The sequence below is a fragment of the Salmo salar genome, chromosome 01, assembly GCF_965601325.2.
Source record: "Salmo salar chromosome 01, fSalSal1, whole genome shotgun sequence".
Taxonomy (NCBI): Eukaryota; Metazoa; Chordata; class Actinopteri; order Salmoniformes; family Salmonidae; genus Salmo; species Salmo salar.
This window is the reverse complement of record NC_138291.1, coordinates 148,200,291-148,221,563: the sequence shown is the minus strand read 5'-3', so window position 1 is coordinate 148,221,563 and position 21,273 is coordinate 148,200,291. Positions and strand designations below refer to the sequence as shown.

Sequence of the window (21,273 nt, the reverse complement as noted above, 5' to 3'; positions counted from 1 at the left end):
CAGGTGGTAATACATCTCTGTACACTCTTTCATATAGCCTATGTAATGATGACCTTGGATGAATCTTCTAAGTGTGAATCACTTAGAAGCTTCGGTAACTGATTACAGAATGGACTTTTATGAGACATTTATTTAAATGAAACATACATATAGTAAAGTCCTACTACAAGGACAATATGTAAACCTTTACAATATATTGTAAAACTAGTACACAAAACAATTGAAATATAAATATTTTAAAAAAGGAGCAAATTGAGTAATGGGTACTTTGTTTTTTATTTATGATAAGGTAATGTTATACCAATCTCATTGAGGTATTATAATATTCTGCTAAATCAAATTGTATATTTTATTACATGAAAATTAATCACTGGAAATCGTAGACTGTGGCTTTGATATTATGACTTAGAAAAAGTATTTGGAGAATAAAGAACTCTGTGTGTTCTGCTTCCTTTGTAGTATTTGCTTGTTATCTTATTCCAATGCCAAAGCAACATCTATCAACAGTATTAATTTCAAATTAATTCTCATGGTCTTTTATATGATTAAAACCCACTGATGATATACCTTTCAAAGTCACAATAGGGAATGTACCTAATTTCACCCTGCAAAACACGATTGTTATCATCTTTCTCTCCGATCATACAGCGAAGCCGTATCTGCTGTCATATTTGACAGGTGTGTATCCAGTGCTGCTGGATGGGATGTGTGTGTGTCCTCGATCTGAGTGCCCCGTCTGTTGCATGCCCACCTGGCTGTAGGCTACCCCAGGGTGGAGGCTTGCGCCCCGGCTGCTGCCTCGGCTGTGTGGCCGGCTCTCTGGGGCTGGGACGTCCTCCCTGGGGGAAGAAGAATAGGGGCAGGGGGGTAAGAGGGCAAGTGGAAACAGCGGTATGGCCACAGAACTATCTATAGCAGGGATAGGCAACTGGCATGGGGCCTGCATTAAATATAAATATATATATAATTTTAGGAACTCAGTTGAGGTCTTAACTTACTGTTAAGACTTACAATAGTAGAATACACAAGGTGCAATAAAAAAATGTGATTGTGTATCAGCAGTTTTTCTCTTGTTATGTCAGTCACTGACAGTCACTCAGTTATCCCATGTCAGCACAACATTTTTGAATTGGTTAGTTACTCTAGCCAGCTTCAGTGGCAAAAAAAAGGTATGTGAACCCTTTGGAATTACCTGGACTTCTGCATAAATTGGTCATAAAATTTGATATGATCTTCATCTAAGTCACAACAATAGACAAACACAGTATGCTTAAACTAATAACACACAAAAAAGTATATGTTTTCATGTCTTTATCGGATACACCGTGTAAACATTCACAGTGCAGGGTGGAAAAAGTATGTGAACCTTTGGATTTAATAACTGGTTGACGCTATTTTAAAAACTGGTTAACCATTCCTCTTTACAAAACTGTTTCAGTTCAGCAATATTCTTTGGATGTCTGGTGTGAACCGCTCTCTTGAGGTCATGTCACAGCATCTCAATCGGGTTGAGGTCAGGAAGGCGTATTTTCTTCTGTTGAAGCCATTCTGTTGTTGATTTACTTCGGTGTTTTGGCTTGTTGTCCTGTTGCATCACCCAAATGCTGTTGAGCTTCAATTGGCAGACAGACAGCCTCACATTCTCCTGCAAAATGTCATGATAGACTTGGGAATACATTTTTCCATCGATGATAGCAAGCTGTCCAGGCCCTGAGGCAGCACAGCAGCTTCAAACCATAATGCTCCCTTCACCAAACTTTACGATTGGGATGAGATTTTGATGTTGGTGTGCTGTGCCTTTTTTTCTCCACACATAGTGTTGTGTGTTCCTTCCAAACAACTCAACTGTAGTTAATCTGTCCACAGAATATTTTGCCAGTAGCGCTGTGGAACATCCAGATGCTCTTTTACGAACTTCAGACGTGCAGTAATATTTTTGTTGGACAGCAGTGGCTTCTTCCGTGGTGTCCTCCCATCAACACCATTCTTGTTTAGTGTTTTACTTATTGTAGATTCGTCAACAGATGTTAGCATGTTCCAGAGATTTCTGATAGTCTTTAGCTGACACTTGTCGTGTCTTTGGCATCACTAAATTGAAGACTGTTATTTTATCAAATCAATTCTCTGTCATTATTATTACGTGAATAAACTAATCATGTCAATGTAATTAACTAGGAAGTCGGGGCACCAAAGAAAATCTTCAGATTACAAAGTTATTATTTTCCTAATATAACTCTTCAGATATTTTAATATCTGATCAGTTAGTCTTCTAATTAATGAATTATTCTTTACCTCACGTTAGTTTCATTCCAAATGTCGTAAATTGTTGGTTATCTGCCCGAACCCAGCCATTACTATGAATCATCCATACACCAATTGTCTTAATCATTTATTTACTAACTAACTAAACAATCACATAAATGCATAAACAAACAAATAGTAGATATGGTTAAAAGGAAATGATAGGGGAGGTTCCCTAGTGGGCTAAGCCGATATGACGGCTTTGTGGACAAAGGGAAGTGGGTGTGGACTGAGAAGGGCGGGAAAGACAAAAAGGAGTCACTACACAGTTGATAATTATATGAATTGAAATGCTAATTCTTTGCACATGAACGCTCACTCATTCGGGAATAATTGCAATCAATATATATTTATGCTCAGTGTGTCGTCATGATCTCTGTTGGAATCGTCCATCTTTCTGTTGTAAAGCTCATCTGAGCGTCTCTCTATCTGCTTCCCTGAAGTATTTCGTGGTTAGAATAGATACTTCAGAGTACCATTCAGAAATGTTCTTATAGAATAGATGTTTCGGCGCTTGACGGTCTTCGCATCTCAGGTTGACATAATTTCTAGCTGCAGACTAGTAATTAGTACCTAAGATTTGCTCTTATTCTTTCGGGATTGATAGTCTCAGAGTTTAACCATTTCCACCCGTGTAGCCAATGCTCCACGTGGTATGGTTAGGAATTCAACAACCATTACAACCTTAGCTTAGGCTGAGGTTTTTGTGGTCTCTACTCAAACCTTTGCCCCCTCAGCTGACTGAGGTATGTATGGTCTGAAGAGGATTTCTTCAGGTTGGGGTTTTATTCGTAACAGTAGAAAAGGGCTGTCCCATGAGCCAGATCATGTCTGTGCTCATGGGGGCGGGCCAATGACTTAGTTAAACTTTAAAGGGAATACAATTCTCTCACATTAACGGTTTAAACTCACATTACATCATTTCACAAATAGTTTCATCTTTACTCATTCATTTTATACAATAATTAGACGCAAACCTCACAACAGAGGCTCCTGTATAAACAGAGTTATGGTAATGTGGCTGTATTGTCTTTCATGAGGTCACAAACATGAAACAAAACAGACCGGGTCGTAGCTGGCTTCTCCACCGACCGTTTACACATTCTCCAAAACATGGATATTGTTCAGTTCTCAAGTTCTGTAATGCAGAAGAAGTTCCTTTGTTCTCTCTATGTGTCTCTTTTTGCATGGCCAGGAGGAGAGAGTCTCCTCCAGGAATTTACGACCTGAGATAGCAGAACCTGGGTGTAGGAGGGAGAGAGGAGGAAGCCACTAGCTATACCCAAAGAGGGCCACGTCATGACACACTCTAGGATTCTTCTTAACCTCATTAAGCATTCTACGCTGTGCTCTTGCAGTCATCTTTGCAGGACGGCCACTCCTAGGGAGAGTAGCATTTATAGACAATTTGTCTTACCGTGGACTGATGAACATCAAGGAGAGATACTTTTGTAACCCTTTCCAGCTTTATGCAAGTCAACAATTATTAATCTTGGGTATTCTGAAATCTCTTTTGTTCGAGACATGGTTCACATCAGACAATGCTTCTTGTGAATAGCAAACTCAAATTTTGTGAGTGTTTTTTATAGGGCAAGGCAGCTCTAACCAACATCGCCAATCTCGTCTCAATAATTGTACACCAGGTTAACTGACTCCTGACTCCAATTAGCTTTTGGAGAAGTCATTAGCCTAGGGGTTCACATACTTTTTCCAACCTACTGTCACGTCCTGAACAGTATAAGGGTTATTTGTTATTGTAGTTTGGTCAGGACGTGGCAGAGGGTATTTTGTTTATGTGGCTCGGGGTGGTGTTTTATGTAGTAGGGTGTTTGATTTATTATTTCCGGGTTTTTGGGGTTATGTTCTAGGTTTGTATTTCTATGTGGTCTCTAGTCTTTTGTATTTCTTTGTCTAGTTTATTGGGGTTGGACTCTCAATTGGAGGCAGGTGTTTTCTAGTTGCCTCTGATTGAGAGTCCCATATATGGGTATGTGTTTGGTTAAGTGTTTGTGGGAGATTGTTTCTTGTTTTGCCTGTGTGAGCCTGACAAGACTGTTTTGTTGTTCGTGCGTTTTTCATTTGTTATTTTGGTGTTCTCATTATTTAAAATAAATACAAGATGAGCATCCACATTCCTGCTGCGTTTTGGTCCTCCATTCCCGACGACAACCGTTACACCTACACTATGAATGTTTAAATTATGTATTCAATATAGACAAGAAAAATATAATAATTAGTGTGTTATTAGTTTAAGCAGACTGTATTTGTCTGTTGTTGTGACTTAGATGAAGATCAGAACTAATTTTATGACCAATTTATGCAGAAATCAAGATAATTCCAAAGGGTTCATATACTTTTTCTTGCACTGCATACATTCCTCCCCAACCTATAGCAAAATGTGTAGAATTACAGGAAGTTTCACACAAATGAATAGAATTTTATGAAATGAGGCCGGTTCTGACTGCATGTGCGGGTATGGATGTGGGTACGCAGACCTGCGAACCACTGCGGCCTCTCATCAGTTCAGAATTTTTGTGGCCCACACCCCCATCAAAGTTGCCCATCCCTGATCTACGGTCTTAGTGTGAATACAATACATTCTCCAGTACCTGATGTCGTTAGACACTTCCTTCTCATAGCGTGTGAACCTTGCATCACACTTGTAGATGAGGAGCCATATGAGTATCGCCAGAATGATGATGAGCAGTATACAACCCACCACAGTACCCGCTATCACTCCTGCTCTGTTAGGGGCTAGGGAGATGGAGGGAACAAGAACCAGGTGAAGGAACTTTTTTACTTTTTTTGTGCTTTAAACGTGAGTGAATGACTGAGTGAGGGATTGACTGAATGAGTGACTGAGTGTGTACCTACGTTTGTTAGCTGTCAGTTTGACTCTGCACCTCTCGTCCCCCACAGCATTGGTCACCTCACACATGTAAATCCCCACAAAGCTCTCAGAGTGATTGCTGATCAACAACTCCCCAGTCACACGGTCTCATGGATCACAAAGTATGAAGAGCAGAAATGAACACATTTATTTTTCATTGCATGACCAATCAGCTTAGATACAGTTTCTGTTAAAATGTGCTCTGATGTAATTCACCATGAAACCAGTAAAGGTCAGACTTACTCTGTGTGGCTGAGGGTGGGATGGGACCTCCTCTTTCTCTCTTCCATGCGTAGTTGAGGGGAGAGGACCCCTCGGATGACTTGCAGTGCAGGGAGACAGTCTCCCCCACTGCCTCCCCACCCTCCACCCAGCATTTAGGCACCGAAGGACGAACTGACGACAAAGGAATAATAATTACACAAATATCCGCTCTGTCACAGTTTAAAACAACTGAATACATTAAAGAGGACAGTGCTTATTTCTACCTTAACATTAGAAAAGAGACACATCTGGAATATTAAATTTTTTTTTATTAAATAAAGCCAAGGACACCTTTGCTTGTCAGGGTAGAGAATGACAGGTCTCTGACATTTTCTGAGGTAAGCTTTGTTTCCATTGTTTGAAAACAAGGCCACTTTTTTGTTAGTGCCTCTATTCAGGGTGTACTACTGCATTTTCTTTTCACCAAAGCTTATTTTCCCACCACACACAATACCGCTCTATTATACACAGGGAGGGAGATAGACAGAAAGAATTAAAGAGTGGCAGAGTGAAAAAAAGTGCAGACAAAAGGTAAAAGACAAAAGCTAAAAGAAAAAAGGTAAAAGAAAAAAGGTAAAAGAAAAAAGGCTAAGAAAAGTTCGGTTGAGAAGGAGAATGGTGAAGCACAGCATAATAGAACTGACTTAAACCTGCAGTAACTGTGAGGAAGTTTTAGCTCCAACTGAACTTATTCTACTCAATAGTCCATAACATTGCCAGTGTGACACTTGTATTTGTGAAAGCACTTTAGGAATACTCAGTTTGAAGGTCTTGTTGTACGTTGGAGGTTGTTCAGAAGTACAGTTGGAGGTTCATGAGGTCAAAAAAACCATGACAATGAAAATGTGGAGTGGTGACATTCTCTTGAGGAGAAAACCAACCACATTTTCATGAAGTGATTCACCTTAAGATATTCAAGTTGTCACAACTAACTAAAACCAAGCCACACTACAGGTGTGAGTCCAACAGCCAGGCTTAAATAATGCAGCATGTTGACACGTTAGCCCAAAGTTGAAATGTAACGTCTGTCTCACCCATCACGACCAGGGACACTTTCTGCATGTCCACTCCCGGTGACTTCTTGACTTTACACTGGTAGGTGGCAGAATGGGCTGGTGACAGGAAAGCGATGGAGAGGGATGCATCACCCAGGGAAGGGTCGCCAGCAGCAAAGTCCAGCCCCTTAGTTAGACCAGGGTTACCATGGATGTACTTATTCCCACCTGCATAGGACAACAGCTGAAGAAGTCCCAACAATTGAAAAATCAGAAGAACGGGGAAAAAAATCAACAGATGTTTGATATATCATAGCAACAAGAGGTGAGCAGATGGAAGTAATGGAATTGGTTCTATCCTTGAACCAGTTACTTTATCTAACAGCATGTTTTGTGATTGCTTGAAAGGTTGTGGAGAGAACTTTATATAACAATCTGAGATCTCACCGAGAATGACTTGGTAACTTCAGTGCCACTTACCAGTTGGTCCTTCTGGGTGGTATCTGGGCTGACCACTGACCACTCAATATCCAGCTCTCCAGTGTCCGAGGGGTCAGGTGTGTATGTACACACCAGGGTCATTCTCTCCCCCTGGGCCCTCTGGACGGTCTGAGGACCAGTAGAGGTCAGCTGCATCCCCATGCTGCCAGCTAGGGCCATTCAAATACCGTTACAGTGAACCCTAGTGACAACTTCTCAAGTCTATTGAATTTGACCTTCTAATACTAATTACTACTGTAGGCCTACTGCTTAGAAAACTTAGGAGAGATATTTAGTATTCAGCTTCTTCTTTAGAATTTACATTTACCTGACTATAGTTTTTTAAATGGTGAAAAAAACCATTGATGCTGTATCCTTGACTTCTCTAATAACAACATGAGATGTTTGTTATTGAGTGTTCTCGTGTTAGTTTGTTAGACGAGCATATTGAAATGAAGTAACTGAGAGATGCAATCAAACTCAACTACATTTACAGGACACTAGTATATCCTCAAGAGAGAAACAAAAGCCTTCTTGTGAACTGGTAGTATCCACCATGGCAACACACCTGGAGACCATTACCCAAGGGATGAACAGTGTTATGATTGCCATCCTTGAATAAATAGACTGTTCTATTCAGTCTGTAACAATCCAGTTTCCAGTGTCGAGTTCAGGGATAAGTTAGTAATAGAAATGAATTATTTCCTCACTTTACAGATTACTGTACAACAAGGAAAGAAGGTCCTGAAAAGGCATGTGCATGTGTGTGTGTGCATGTGTGTAGGGTGTTCTTCCTCACCTGCATTGAGAAAAACTGTGATTGCACATATCCCGATCATGGAAGACCATTGGTGAGAGCTAGGAACGCATGGATAGACATTTTGAACCATGGCAACATTGAACAGACAAGCACACACAGCAATGCTTTGAAAATACATATAGCTCTCTGTGGTGCCCTGCTTGAAAACTAGATGAGCACATGACATGGCATTCTGAGCATCCCAGTTTGTGTTGGGACAATTTGTGAAAACACACCTTCATTGCAAAATGAACCTGGATGGAAGAGAAAATAATAGAAAAAGTGTTTTGTAGACTGAATCCTTTATATTGTCTGCTGCCTAACTGCCCTGACTTGAACTGTGTAACAGACTTGAAGCAGAGTGTTGAAATAGACAACGTATAAAAAAGAGCAGGTACACTGAACAAAGAGGTATATATTTGTGAGCTGCGTCACGCTAAAGCATCAGTTATACAGCTGCATCTGCTACACCTAAATTCTGTTCAACCTACATGTATTTCAAAGTATTTTTAGAGACAAAAAGATAATGTACTGATATTAACAAAATAAAGTAAAATGCTTAGATAAGCTATTTCTTCTTGGATAGGGTATTTTGTGACATACCAATTGTTTTAGACAGGTTAATCAAAACGTTTTAAAACTAGATGTTCCCTTTGGTTGAAGCACCCAAACAGTAGCTCCACAATAATGTACTTATTTTCCAACTGTATTATTGAAGCCAGACTACAACAGTGTTTTCGCACACTGTTAATGTACACCTGTTGTTTACAAAGCATGTCACAAATAAAATGTGATTTGATTTTATAACAAGGCTTGAAAACAATACAAGGTAGCCCAAAAAAACGAAAAAAACCTCACAATAGCACAAAGGGGAAATCAACGTGACAATGAACACAATTTACCTGAATGAACGTCGCTCATCCAAATGCAGAACCATTCCAATCAATCGACAAAGCATGTCGGCAGGTTCTTTTTCTCTGTCTCTTCTGTTCTTTCTTCTTCTCTATCCCTCTGACACAGCAGATCATGCCTGTCTTCCTCCTCCATCTAATTAGCATAGGCTAATCTCACTGGTCTTCTATCAAAACCTGTTTTTAAAGAAACCTTAAACCAGAATTAGTGTGGACTGCCATAAAGTGTCACCAGCACTAAGGAAGTTACACACGTTTGAAAATGTTTCGATTTTGTGGATAGTCACTCTTTGTCAAATACTTTGTTCACTTTATCGCCTACCATCTGTGGATGAGCTCTGGTTTCAAACAAGGAGCTAGGAGGCCATGGTAATGTGGTCCAAACAGCCAGGTCTCAGGTGACAACAAACGGGTTATTCATCTGGTTACTGGTTATTCCAGGATACACAAGGTGTAGTGGGGAGTGAATCAACAAAATAGATTAAACAACCAAATTGGCTAAAATTGATAAAATAACTATAGTAATTGGAACAGGACGTCTACATTTCCCATTAAAATATGAAATAACCAAAACAGAACATTTTTTAGAGATGCAGTCCACAGATACTCATGTGTGACTGTGAATTGCCTATTTCCTCAAAAATAAATAGACTAGTTAATATGAATTGCCTCTAAAATAATCCCCAGTCAAGCCTTAAATCATGCAGCAGCATCTCAGCAGGTACTACAATTTACCATAAGGTTTTCCTTGTTTGTCCATAAATATTCCTGTAACATAACCAACTGCATGACATTAGCATTATTTGTGGCTTTAATTTCCTGGACATGCAGTATCCCATCCCAGATGAAGACAGATGAAACATGGAGCAGGTTTTCATCAAGGATCTCTCTCTACTCCATTCATCTGTCCCTCAATCCTGACCAGACTCCCAGTCCCTGCCGCTGAAAAACATCCCCACAGCATGATGCTGTCACCACCATGCTTCACCATAGGGATGGTGCCAGGTTTCCTCCAGACGTGATGCTCTGCATTCATGCCAAAGAGTTCAATCTTGGTTTCATCAGACCAGAGAATGTTGTTTTCTCACACTACTAATCCAATGATCATGTTACAGTATGTGAGACTGATAGTCAGATTGCTGCCTTGGAAACGTTTGTGTTAAATCATTAATATCATGACATGTGTTATGTCATCCTTATGACCGCCTTATGTAGGCCTTATGGAGGGTTAAAGCAATGTGTTACTAAAAGAAGACCCCATGATGTATCTATAATTGTTGTGATTTACCGCAGGTCAAAGACTAGACTGTGACAGTTGAATTCAGTGTTAAAATGAAAATAATATTGAGAATAAATAAGATCTGTGCATAGAAGCCTGGGGCAACAGGCAATAACTGCACAATAAACTATAGCCTACACATATGGAGCTAATCTGTAGCCTATGCATTGGGCCATCATGACCTTCTACCCAGTTTTGCTAAATCATGCATGGAGTGCCAACTAGGCTATATGCTGTTGGGTTTTTTCTTCCAGTCCGAAGTCTTCCACATTACTGTTTACGGCTCGATTATGTAAACGATTTATCTGACGTAAACGTTTGATAAAGCAGTTACAGTCTTCAGTACGAAACATTTAGCCAACAGTTAAATTAGAATAGTCCAAGTTTTCAGAGGTTTGCAGTCATGACTGAAGAAACGTGGGATGTTGTTATTGTCGGCGCTGGGCTGTCAGGACTGAGTGCTGCTCAGACTCTGCGGAAGAGAAATGGCAAACTCAGAATATTAATTCTGGAAGGAAAAGGTTTGTCAAAACTGTTTGTCATTCATTATGCAGCGAAACATTCAACGTTCTCCGCATCTAGCCTGTGACAGCGGCTTCGACGCGTCCCATTTGCTGTCATAGAAATAAAGTTGTAGCCTGTCATTTGTTTACGGGCTAATTTTTGAGGAGCAGAAATTACAGTCCAAGAATATGAAATATTTTAACAATTCGAAACAGAATTATAAGGCAACACTATTATAAATATGAACATTTAATGCGATTGACGGTGTATGTGTTTTTTCAGACCGGGTAGGAGGACGAACTGTTACCCAGGAATTACCTGCCGCCCACGGCATTGATCGCTGGGACATGGGAGGGCAGTGGGTTGGCAGGTAGGTTCTTGGAACAGCCTGGTCTCATAGACTGGATGTAACATAGTAAACGTATCTTTGGTATGGTTACATAAGACAGAAGGTTACTTAAGTCAAAAACGAAACTAAAGTGGTTTGCCTGGGTGGATGGGGGGCATGTAACACAAACATCTAGCTACCCAAAGGTTGTATGTTCAAATCTCATCACGGACAACTTTAGCTAATTAGCAACTTTGCAACTACTTACTACATTTTAGCAACTTTGAAACTACTTATAATGTTAGCTAACCCTTCCCTTAACCTCCCTGGGCAAGGTGGGACGTTTGCGTTCCACCTAGTCAACAGCCAGTGGAATCGCGTGGCGCGAAATACAAATACCTCAAAAATGCTATAACTTCAATTTCTCAAACATATGACTATTTTACACCATTTTAAAGACAAGACTCTCGTTAATCTAACCACATTGTCCGATTTCAAAAAGGCTTTACAGCGAAAGCAAAACATTAGATTATGTCAGGAGAGTACCCTGCCAAAAATAATCACACAGCCATTTTCAAAGCAAGCATATATGTCACAAAAACCAAAACCACAGCTAAATGCAGCTCTAACCTTTGATGATCTTCATCAGATGACACTCCTAGGATATTATGTTATACAATACATGCATGTTTTGTTCAATCAAGTTCATATTTATATCAAAAACCAGCTTTTTACATTAGCATGTGATGTTCAGAACTAGCATACCCACCACAAACTTCCGGTGAATTTACTAAATTACTCACGATTAACGTTCACAAAATACACAACAATTATTTTAAGAATTATAGATACAGAACTCCTTTATGCAATCGCGGTGTCAGATTTTAAAATAGCTTTTCGGCGAAAGCACATTTTGCAATATTCTGAGTACATAGCCCGGCCATCACGGCTAGCTAATTTGACACCCACCAAGTTTGGCCCTCACCAAACTCAGATTTACTATAAGAAAAATTGGATTACCTTTGCTGTTCTTCGTCAGAATGCACTCCCAGGACTTCTACTTCAACAACAAATGTTGTTTTGGTTCCAAATAATCCATAATTATATTCAAATACATCCGTTTTGTTCATGCGTTCAGGTCAGTATCCAAAGGGTGACGCACCAGCGCATTTCGTGACCAAAAAAATTCTAAATATTCCATTACTGTACTTCGAAGCATGTCAAACACTATTTAAAATCAATTTTTATGCTATTTTTCTCGTAAAATAGCGATAATATTCCAACCGGGCGACGTTGTATTCATTCAAAGGCTGAAAGAAAAAAATAGAGAATTCTCATGAACGCGCATCTCCAGTGTCACTGTTCCCAGCCTGACCACTCAGAAAATCTCCTGCTGTTTTTCGCCCAGAGACAGAAGAGACGTCATTCCACTTTCTGGCGCCTTCTGAGAGCCAATGGAAGCCTTAGAAAATGTCATGTTACAGCAGAGATGCTGTATTTTCGATAGAGATGCCACAGAAGGAGAACAAATTGTCAGACAGGGCACTTCCTGTATGGAATCTTCTCAGGTTTTGGCCTGCCATATGAGTTCTGTTATACTCACAGACACCATTCAAACAGTTTTAGAAACTTTAGAGTGTTTTCTATCCAAATCTACTAATTATGCATATTCTCGTTTCTGGGCAAGAGTAGTAACCAGTTTAAATCGGGTACATTTTTTATCCGGCCGTGCAAATACTGCCCCATAGCCCCAACAGGTTAACCATAACCCTAACCGTAACCCTTTAACCTAACTCCTAACCCTAACCTTAACCCCTAACCATAACCACTAGCCTAGCTAATGTTAGTCAACTAATGTTAATGTTAGACAACTTGGAATTCGTAACAAATCATATGTTTAGCAAATGTTTTACATATTGTACAAATTTCAATTCGTAACCAATTGCAATTTGTATGATATGTTACGAATTGCAATTCATATCATACGAAATCGATGATGGACATCCATAAATTATATATACCATACAAAACAACATATTCATAGGCGTATCCCAAATTTACATTTACTGTGTTACCTCTACCACTGAGTTTACTTGGAATGGTGCCATGTCACTCAGTGCAGTAGGGGTAAATGCAAAATTATTTGATACATTGGAGGTGTTACAATTGGGTTTAGCCTAACTTCATAATCAAAGTAGGCTGAGTAATCAATTAGGCCTACAGGTAATCTGATTGGGCCTACAAAAAACTGTAACTGTCAACAAATACTTTTGAAAAACTAGGTGATTATTTCTTGGATTACTTTATAATTCAGAAAGGATGTTTGAGGGAAAAAATACATTAATGAGACCTTTCTGTTTTCTCATTGACATTCAATTCAGCACTGAAAAAGTTTGTTCCATTTGAGTTTGGGTAATCCCCAAATTACATTAATGATTACAATTTTGGACAGGTAACTAGTAACTAACGGATTACATTTAATAAGAAACCAAACCTGTCATCATGTAGGTCCATCCTAACAATATTGTCTAAATGATGAATGGTGAAGTAATGAAGAACAATTTATCAATGGTAATTTGTCATCCGGCCAAGCAGAGCAGTGGCATTATGAAGGGAATTAATGTGCCTCTTTGCAGTACATTGAACATGGACTGACTGATTTTTGTTTACCTTTGGAAAGAAACAAAGTTCATACATAGTTTACATTCATAATGATGACAAGTGGAAGTGCCAAGTAGAATAGTACATTTCAGTCATTGATATTCCATTATACTGTATAAGCCTATGAAAAAGGCCCATGAAATTCCCTCTCACACAGTCACATTCCCAAGCTATTGGAGGGAATGAACAGAACAGAACATATCTGTGTTCCGAGAGTACTGCAAAGTAGGAGAGCTTTGAGGAAATCACAAAAGCTGCTATCAATACATCCCAAAAAGGAGGCATGATTACTACAGGAGAATAATAGTGGGTTTCATCCAGGACAGAAATCATTACAAATCGACTTACTGGGACGCACTTAGACACAGGCTTAGAACGATTATATAGATTACTATCGACCTGGAGCGAAGACTGGTAGAGGCCACTGCTGCACCCAGGCAGCTAAGGCGGTTGTCATTGTGTAGTCTGTCAGGTGGTGCAAAGAGGACAGGTCTGTGTGCGATCATGGGAAGCCTCCTAGATCTACGGTAGTAGAGGGATGCAGTCAGAATATGGAACAGACTATTATTTATTAATGGAAAAGAAAGTGATCATTTGACAGGCACCACATAAGTTGAAATATGTCATTCAGGAGTTTAGAGACTTTAGTGGACTGTGATAAAAGAGGGAGGGTGCATACCAGAATCATACTACTGAGCCTCAGGTTGGATAAATAATCAGCCTCGTCATAGATTTATTTTCAGCACATTCAAATCAGGAAATTAATAAATGAACTGAAACATTCTTGATGAAATAATGGACAATGTATCTTCCCACTGGGCACACACTGGTTGAATCCCTAAAACGTCCACGTGAAATTACGTTGAACCAACGTGGAATAGACGTTGAATTAACTTCTTTGCCCAGTGGGTTGATTTAGATTTAGTCTCGGTTGACCTTGCTGTTAAGATCAAAGTCAAAAGATTATCACTTTGCTAATCTAAGTGTTGTTGTTCCTCTTACCTCAGCACTCAGACCTACGTCATGGACCTCATTCAGGAGTTTGGCCTGGAGGTCTACACACAATACACCACAGGCAAGAAAGTGCACCACGTTGGTGGTCCTCATGCCAAGGTTCGCACCAGCAGCACCAGTATCCCTGCCCTCTCTACACTGGTGCTACTGGACCTGTCACAGCTCGTCTGGAAGGTAGGGGACTAACTCGTCTGGCCATTATTCTCCCCAATGTTGCAGGTCACAACCAAGCCACAAGGTATTCAAACCTCTCCTCTGGGACCTCCAGACGTTTCACAATTGTGTTGTAGTCCTGAATCATACTGAACAAAAAATATAAATGCAAAGTATCGTTCCCATGTTTCATGAGCTGAAATAAAAGATCCCAGAAATGTTCCATACACAGCTTATTTCTCTCAAATGTTGTGCACAAATTTGTTTACATCCCTGCTAGTGAGCATTTCTTCTTTGCCAAGAAAATCCATCCACCTGACAGGTGTAGCATATCAAGAAGCTGATTAAACAGCGTGATCATTACACAGGTGCACCTTGTTCTGGGGACAATAAAAGGCCACTCTAAAATGTGCAATTTTGTCACACCACACAATACCACAAATGTCCCAAGTTTTGAGGGAGCATGCAATTGGCATGCTGCCTGCAGGAATGTCCACCAAAGCTGTTGCCAGAGAATGTAACGTTAATTTCTCTACCATAAGCCACCTCCAACGTTGTTTTAGAGAATTTCACAGTACGTCTTACCGGCTTCACAACCGTAGATCACGTGTAACCACGCCAGCCTAGGACCTCCACATCCGGCTTCTTCACCTGCGATATCGTCTGAGACCAGCCACCCGGACAGCTGATGAAACTGAGGAATATTTCTGTCTGTAATAATGCAGTTTGGGAGGAAAAACTAATCCTGATTGGCTGGACCTGACTCCCAAGTAGGTGGGCCTGGCTCCCAAGTGGGTGGGGCTATGCCCTCCCAGGCCCACCCATGCCTACCTCCCTGCCCAGTCATGTGAAATCCATAGATTGGGGCCAAATTAATTGATTTCAATTGACTGATTTCTTTATATGAACTGTAACTCAGTAAAATCGTTGAAATTGTAGCATGTTGCCAGATTCAGCTATTGAAGGACTTGAAAATTGGTTGACAAGTTGAATCAGGTGTTCTAGCTGTGGAATAGTTCAAATTCATGCAAAATGCTGGGGGTTCCAAAGAGGTTTGAAAACCTCTGGTCTAACTAACAGTAAATCAAACTGAGAAACAGCTAATTAAAATACTCAGCCTGTGCTGATTACTCACTTAAACAAATGAATAGTAGACAAACATGAATTTGTTTGTCTAGAAAAAGTAATTAATTGTTTGTATTGTATTTTGAGATAAACTTAATCAACATCATCCTAGTAGTTTTGTTAATTATGTGATGAATTGATGTGATGCCCTAAATGTGATGTGTTAATTATATTCTAAATGAATCATGCTGTGTTAATGTGAGTGTGGTCTCGCGTCATAATGATGGCACAGAAACACAATGCTAATGTAGCCAATGTGAAATGGCTTGCTAGTTAGCGTTGCGAGCTAGTTACGTTCAATTGGTGATGTCACCCACTCTGAGACCTTGAAGAAGTTGTTTCCCTCGCTCTACAATAGCTGTGGCTTTTGTAGAGCGACGGTAACATTGCTTCGTGACAGTCGATCTGTTCAGAACATCCCTGGTTCGAGCCCAGGTTGAGGCAAGAGGGATGGAAGCAACACCTATAAATTAACGCATCCAGTGAACACAAGGAAGATAAAAAAGGGGCTTCAAAGAATAGTTCCAAGGCCAGAGCAGAAATTATGAATAGTGAATATTGTTATATTGCTTTATACATCAATTACCTTTTAGCTGTCTCAGTGGTTTAGATCATTAATGTGTATGCATTATCATTAATGTGTGTGCATACATGTATGTGCTGTGTGTCAGATTGACAGGTTGAGTTCCACAGTGTCAGTGGAGGACCCCATGAAGACCCCCAATGCCCAGGAGTTGGACAGTATGACCCTACATTCCTACATAGAGAAACATGCCTGGACAGAAGGTGAGCAGCACCACCTCTCACACTTCAACCCACTCACTAAGAACTTGACATCAAAACAAAAATAAGAGCATGTAAACCAAAGACTTGTTGTCGATTTTTAAATTGTTATTGTATTTTAATAGTGTAGGTATAAACAACAGCAGAGCTGGGATACGGTCCAACAGTTGGGTCAAGATATCGCGAGAACCAACGAAGAATCAGGTCGAAGTGTTTAAAATAGAGTTTATTACAGATTCAGAGCTTTCCAGAATTGGGTGTTCCAATGTACGTTTGCCCTGCTAGAAAATGAATGGATTTGATTTTCCCCTACTGTGCCTAGAGGATGCTCTCAAGTGTTCCTGGGTAATGTGCATCCTGCCTTAGGCACAGCCAGAGGGCTTGGGTGATGGATGGCCACATCTCTTAGAACCATCTATTATGTATAGACAGGTCAAAAATGATTGGCACCCTTGATGAAGATGAGGAAATAAATAATAATACAAATACTGAGCTATATAAGTTTTGGTCTCTCACTCTATCTCTATCTCTCTCTCTCTCTCTCTCTCTCTCTCTCTCTCTCTCTGTCTCTGTCTCTGTCTCTGTCTCCCTGTCTCCATGTCTCCAGAGATGAAGGAGGAGATGGGTGTGTGCAGCCGGGTTGTGTTTGGCATGGAGCCCAATCAGATGTCCTTCCTCTACTTCATCATGTATGCTGCAGCAGCTGGAGGCGTCCTGTGCCTGCTGGAGAGCACCCCAGGCTCAGCGCAGGAGTTCAGGGTCAAGGTGACCTGGGATGGGCTCTACCGCTATCGCTGCCTCTCTCTCTGGCTCCACATGGGGTAGAGTAGGGGACCGCTGATGGTGGTGGTGACTTGAGTCCAGCCTATGGTCTTTTGACCCTCACAGTGGGTTAGGGAGAGGATTAGAATGGGTTGGGAATTTGTGGGAATTGTGACTTCCGTTACTCTCTATGGAAAAACAGGAGAATTCTCCTGTTCCGTTGTGTCTTTGAGAACGAGATATTGAAAAGAGAGCTAGAGAGATTTAGGGGAGAGCCATGTACAGTATAGAGAGATAGAGAAAGGGAAAGAGAAAAAGTTACTGGGACAGCCAGAGATAGAAAGAGAGAAACTGCATTCGATTTTTGTGGGACTTGGGTCTGGATATTGCTTGCTTACCACCTACCTAATTAAACTCAGCTCACTGATGGTCTACACGTCTTGTCACTGCACAGACATTGGACTGTACGGCTGCTCTGTGTCCACAGGGGGGAACCCAGCAGCTGTCAGAGCGTTTAGCCCAGCAGATTGGGAGAGAGAGTGTCCGGCTGGGCCAGGCTGTGACGGCCATATGGCAGGTAACGTACAGTAACAGCTCACTCAGTGAGTGACGAGGTGTGACACTGAGATAACAGTCACTTCAGACAGGGAACAAGCCATCTCCTGTGAGCCTCTGTCTGTTCCACTCCATTCTCTCTCTCTCTCTCTCTCTCTCTCTCTCTCTCTCTCTCTCTCTCTCTCTCTCTTTCTTTCTTTCTTTCTTTCTTTCTTTCTTTCTTTCTCTCTCACTCTCTCTTTCTCTCTCATGCTACTGAGAGGCACCACCGAGCACTGGCATTGCATTGCTTCACTGGAGATGTGTGTTAGCCTATTGAGTGGAGACACTGTGACCTTTGAGTGTTTGTGTACATGGTGGAAGTGCATAAAAGGTAATACATTTGGCTAGTTACTGTAGATGAAAGGCAGTTTACAGGAAGTTACCCTATCTATAAAAAGGATAATAGAGACCAAAATATACCTTGCTTACGTGATAGGTTAAAAGGAACATCTAATAGCCATTCTCGAAAAATATGATTATTTAAAAGGTTAAAATGACAAAACACTTGATTATTTACAAGGTTAAAGGACCATATAATATGCACCACCCTAATGAGGCTTTCAAAACAACTCAACTTTCCTTTTCCTCTGTGCTGCATGACCATGGTACCACTTGGCTTTACACTGCTGGCCCCACAGCGTTCTCCCTTAATAAGAACATATTGGCTTCCCCGGAGTGTCCAGAGTTTTGGTCATCCATAATGGACGGCACTATTATATTTCTCACCGGGGCCCTGCCCTCCAGGGCCATCTATAAAATCCACTGTGCCTCCATATCTCTGTGCTGGTCATCTCAATGGGCTCCTCAGAGCAGATAGCCCCCGGAGTGCTGCCTGGTTTGGTCTGGCCTGGCTTACTGGAGAGGAATACTAATGCTGCCTGTCTGTCACAGCTACTGTGCTGTATATTACATTGTATGCTGTAGATGTACACACTATTATATGTGTTTGTGATTTGATTTGTCTGTGTGTGCGTGTTCATGTACAGTACATGCATGTGTGTGTCTGTCCCACAGGACGCTGAGCGGGCCAAGGTGATGACAGCCACCCACTCCTACCTGTGCAGAGCAGTGATTGTCACCTGCCCTCCTCACCTGGCAGGTCAGTGTGTGTGTGTGTGTGTGTGTGTGTGTGTGTGTGTGTGTGTGTGTGCTGTGTGTGTGTGTGTGTGTGTGTGTCCCACCTCTGTCACCCAATCTCTGTCGCCCCACCTCTGTCGCCCCACCTCTGTCGCCCCACCTCTGTCGCCCCATCTCTGTCGCCCCACTTCATCACTCCTCTAATGAAATACCCACTGACACAGAAACTCAAAGGCAAGCCACTAAAGTGTGTTGAACAGGGCAGCCAAGCAGATATGACAAGACCCTGATTCCAGTAACTCATACTTAGGAGGTGGGATGGAGGAATGGAGGGATGAAGGCATGGCCCCACTGCCCGGTACCAAGAAACCAGAGAATGCATAGAACCTTCTGCTGGAGCAATGGACCCCAGCCAGGACACTTAATGAGACACATCTGGGAACAGCATTGAATTATGCAGCAGGGATTGGCCGGTCTCTGTTACCAGTGGCCTGCTGACTCTGAATCAGCTATGGAGGCAGCCTGACACGTGACAGGGACTCTTAAAACCAGAGCCTGTGCAGTAATTTAGATGTCTATCCAAAAACAGGGGTGAAGGATAAATAAAAGATGTGAGTGACGCTTAAAGTCATTTGTGTGACACGTTCAATTTGAAATGCAGGTGCCCTGGAAACTACCCTGGCATTTCCAGTCAGAGGAAGCTGGGTATGGACAGATCTTGGCATAAAGCTGACCTTGGCAAGGAGCAAGGTTCTCATTAAAGTCGGCTCTTAACGAACCGTGCTATTTTATAATTTTATTCGCATTGTTCATAACTTGTTTTATACATAATGTTGCTGCTACCATCTCTTATGACCGAAAAGAACTTCTGGACATTAGAACTGGGATTGCTCACCTCAAATTGTACAAGGAGTTCTTCTTCAATGAGTCAGACACGAGAGATATACTATAGACACCCGACCAGGTCCAAATCTCTGTGATTTGCTGGAAAAGGAAACGTAGGTTTTGCGGAAAGAGATCAGGATGACTTGTGAGGATCAGGCGACGAGTGGCTAATCGGCCCTTGGCTTCCGTTCTGCTAGCTAACGTTCAATTGCTGGAAAATAAATGGGAGGAACTGAAAGCACGTATATCCTACCAACGGGACATTAAAAACTGTAATATCTTATGTTTCACCGAGTCGTGGCTGAACGACGACATTAAGAACATACAGCTGGCGGGTTATACACTGTCGGCAGGACAGAACAGCAGCCTCTGGTAAGACATGGGGCGGGGGCCTATGCATATTTGTAAACAATAGCTGGTGCACGATATCTATGGAAGTGTCAAGGTTTTGCTCGCCTGAGGTAGAGCATCTCATGATAAGCTTTAGACCACACTATCTACCTAGAGAGTTTTCATCTGTATTTTTCTTAGCTGTCTACATACCACCACAGACTGAGGCTGGCACTAAAACCTCACTCAATGAGCTGTATTCCACCTTAACATAAGCAAACAGGAAACGGCTCAACCAGAGGCGGCGCTCCAAGTGGTCATGGACATTAATGCAGGGAAACTTAAATCAGTTTTACCTCATTTCTACCAGCATGTTAAATGTGCAACCATAGGGAAAAAAATTCTAGACCACCTTTACTCCACACATAGAGACACGTACAAAACTCTCCCTCACCCTCCATTTGGCAAATCTGACCATAACTCTATCCTCCTGATTCATGCATACAAGCAAAAATTAAAGCAGGAAGCACCAGTGACTCGGTCTATAAAGAAGTGGTCAGATGAAGCAGACGTTAAACTACAGTACTGTTTTGCTAGCACAGACTGGAATATGTTCCTGGATTCTTCCGATGGCATTGAGGAGTACACCACATCATTCACTGGCTTTTATCAATAAGTGCATCGAGGACGTCATCCCCACAGTGACTGTACGTACATACCTCAACCAGAAGCCATGGATTACAGGCAACATTCGCACTGAGGTAAAGGGTAAAGCTGCCACTTACCAGACGAGCTAAATAACTTCTATGCTCGCTTCGAGGCAAGTAACACTGAAACATGCATGAGAGCATCAGCTGTTCCGGACGACTGTGTAATCACGCTCTCTGCAGCCGATGTGAGTAAGACCGTTGAACTAGTCAACATTCACAAGGCCGCTGGGCCAGACGGATTACCAGGACGTGTACTCCGAGCATGCGCTGACTAACTGTCAAGTGTCTTCACTGACATTTTCAACCTCTCCCTGTCTGAGTCTGTAATACCAACATGTTTCAAGGAGACCCCCATAGTCCCTGTTCCCGCACCAACAGCTCCACAGATGATGCAATCTCTATTGCACTCCACACTACCCTTTCCC

The 21,273-nt window shown here is 41.5% G+C and overlaps 2 protein-coding genes across 9 annotated transcripts in view; one reads left to right on the top strand and one right to left on the bottom strand.

Moving 5' to 3' along the window:
• Positions 1-257: 257 nt before the first annotated feature.
• Positions 258-9,045, bottom strand: vsig8a (V-set and immunoglobulin domain containing 8a). The gene is made up of 8 exons (XM_014133484.3): positions 8,632-9,045; positions 7,730-7,788; positions 6,931-7,100; positions 6,490-6,694; positions 5,435-5,587; positions 5,176-5,298; positions 4,911-5,055; positions 258-839 (listed from the first exon to the last, which is right to left on the bottom strand). Exons 1-8 carry the CDS (start codon positions 8,685-8,687, stop codon positions 641-643), a joined length of 1,110 nt encoding a protein of 369 aa, XP_013988959.2. The 5' UTR covers positions 8,688-9,045; the 3' UTR covers positions 258-640.
• Positions 9,046-10,147: 1,102 nt separating this feature from the next.
• si:ch211-127i16.2 (putative flavin-containing monoamine oxidase A) overlaps positions 10,148-21,273 on the top strand; it is a 41,117-nt gene continuing 29,991 nt past the window's right edge. For 6 of the 8 annotated variants that reach the window (XM_014132252.3, XM_014132246.3, XM_014132234.3 and 3 more), the window contains exons 1-7: positions 10,148-10,440; positions 10,706-10,793; positions 14,420-14,600; positions 16,376-16,490; positions 17,095-17,252; positions 17,704-17,826; positions 18,861-18,945. In XM_014132252.3, the coding sequence (XP_013987727.3) occupies positions 10,323-10,440; positions 10,706-10,793; positions 14,420-14,600; positions 16,376-16,490; positions 17,095-17,252; positions 17,704-17,826; positions 18,861-18,945 (868 nt within the window). In that variant the 5' untranslated portion in view covers positions 10,148-10,322. The remainder of the gene's footprint in view (positions 10,441-10,705; positions 10,794-14,419; positions 14,601-16,375; positions 16,491-17,094; positions 17,253-17,703; positions 17,827-18,860; positions 18,946-21,273) is intronic. The other 2 variants (XM_014132239.3, XM_045690493.2) reach the window with 2 other exon arrangements.

What these genes read in the sequence shown, in the direction of transcription:
- vsig8a (XM_014133484.3), bottom strand. Translation starts at nt 8,687, where the DNA reads ATGCTTTGTCGATTGATTGGAATGGTTCTGCATTTGGATGAGCGACGT. An exon ending in CACAGTTTTTCTCAATGCAG is followed by an intron (nt 7,101 to 7,729) that starts GTGAGGAAGAAC and finishes GAATGGCCCTAG; the next exon opens with CTGGCAGCATGGGGATGCAG. An exon ending in CCCACCCTCAGCCACACAGA is followed by an intron (nt 5,299 to 5,434) that starts GTAAGTCTGACC and finishes GTGATCCATGAG; the next exon opens with ACCGTGTGACTGGGGAGTTG.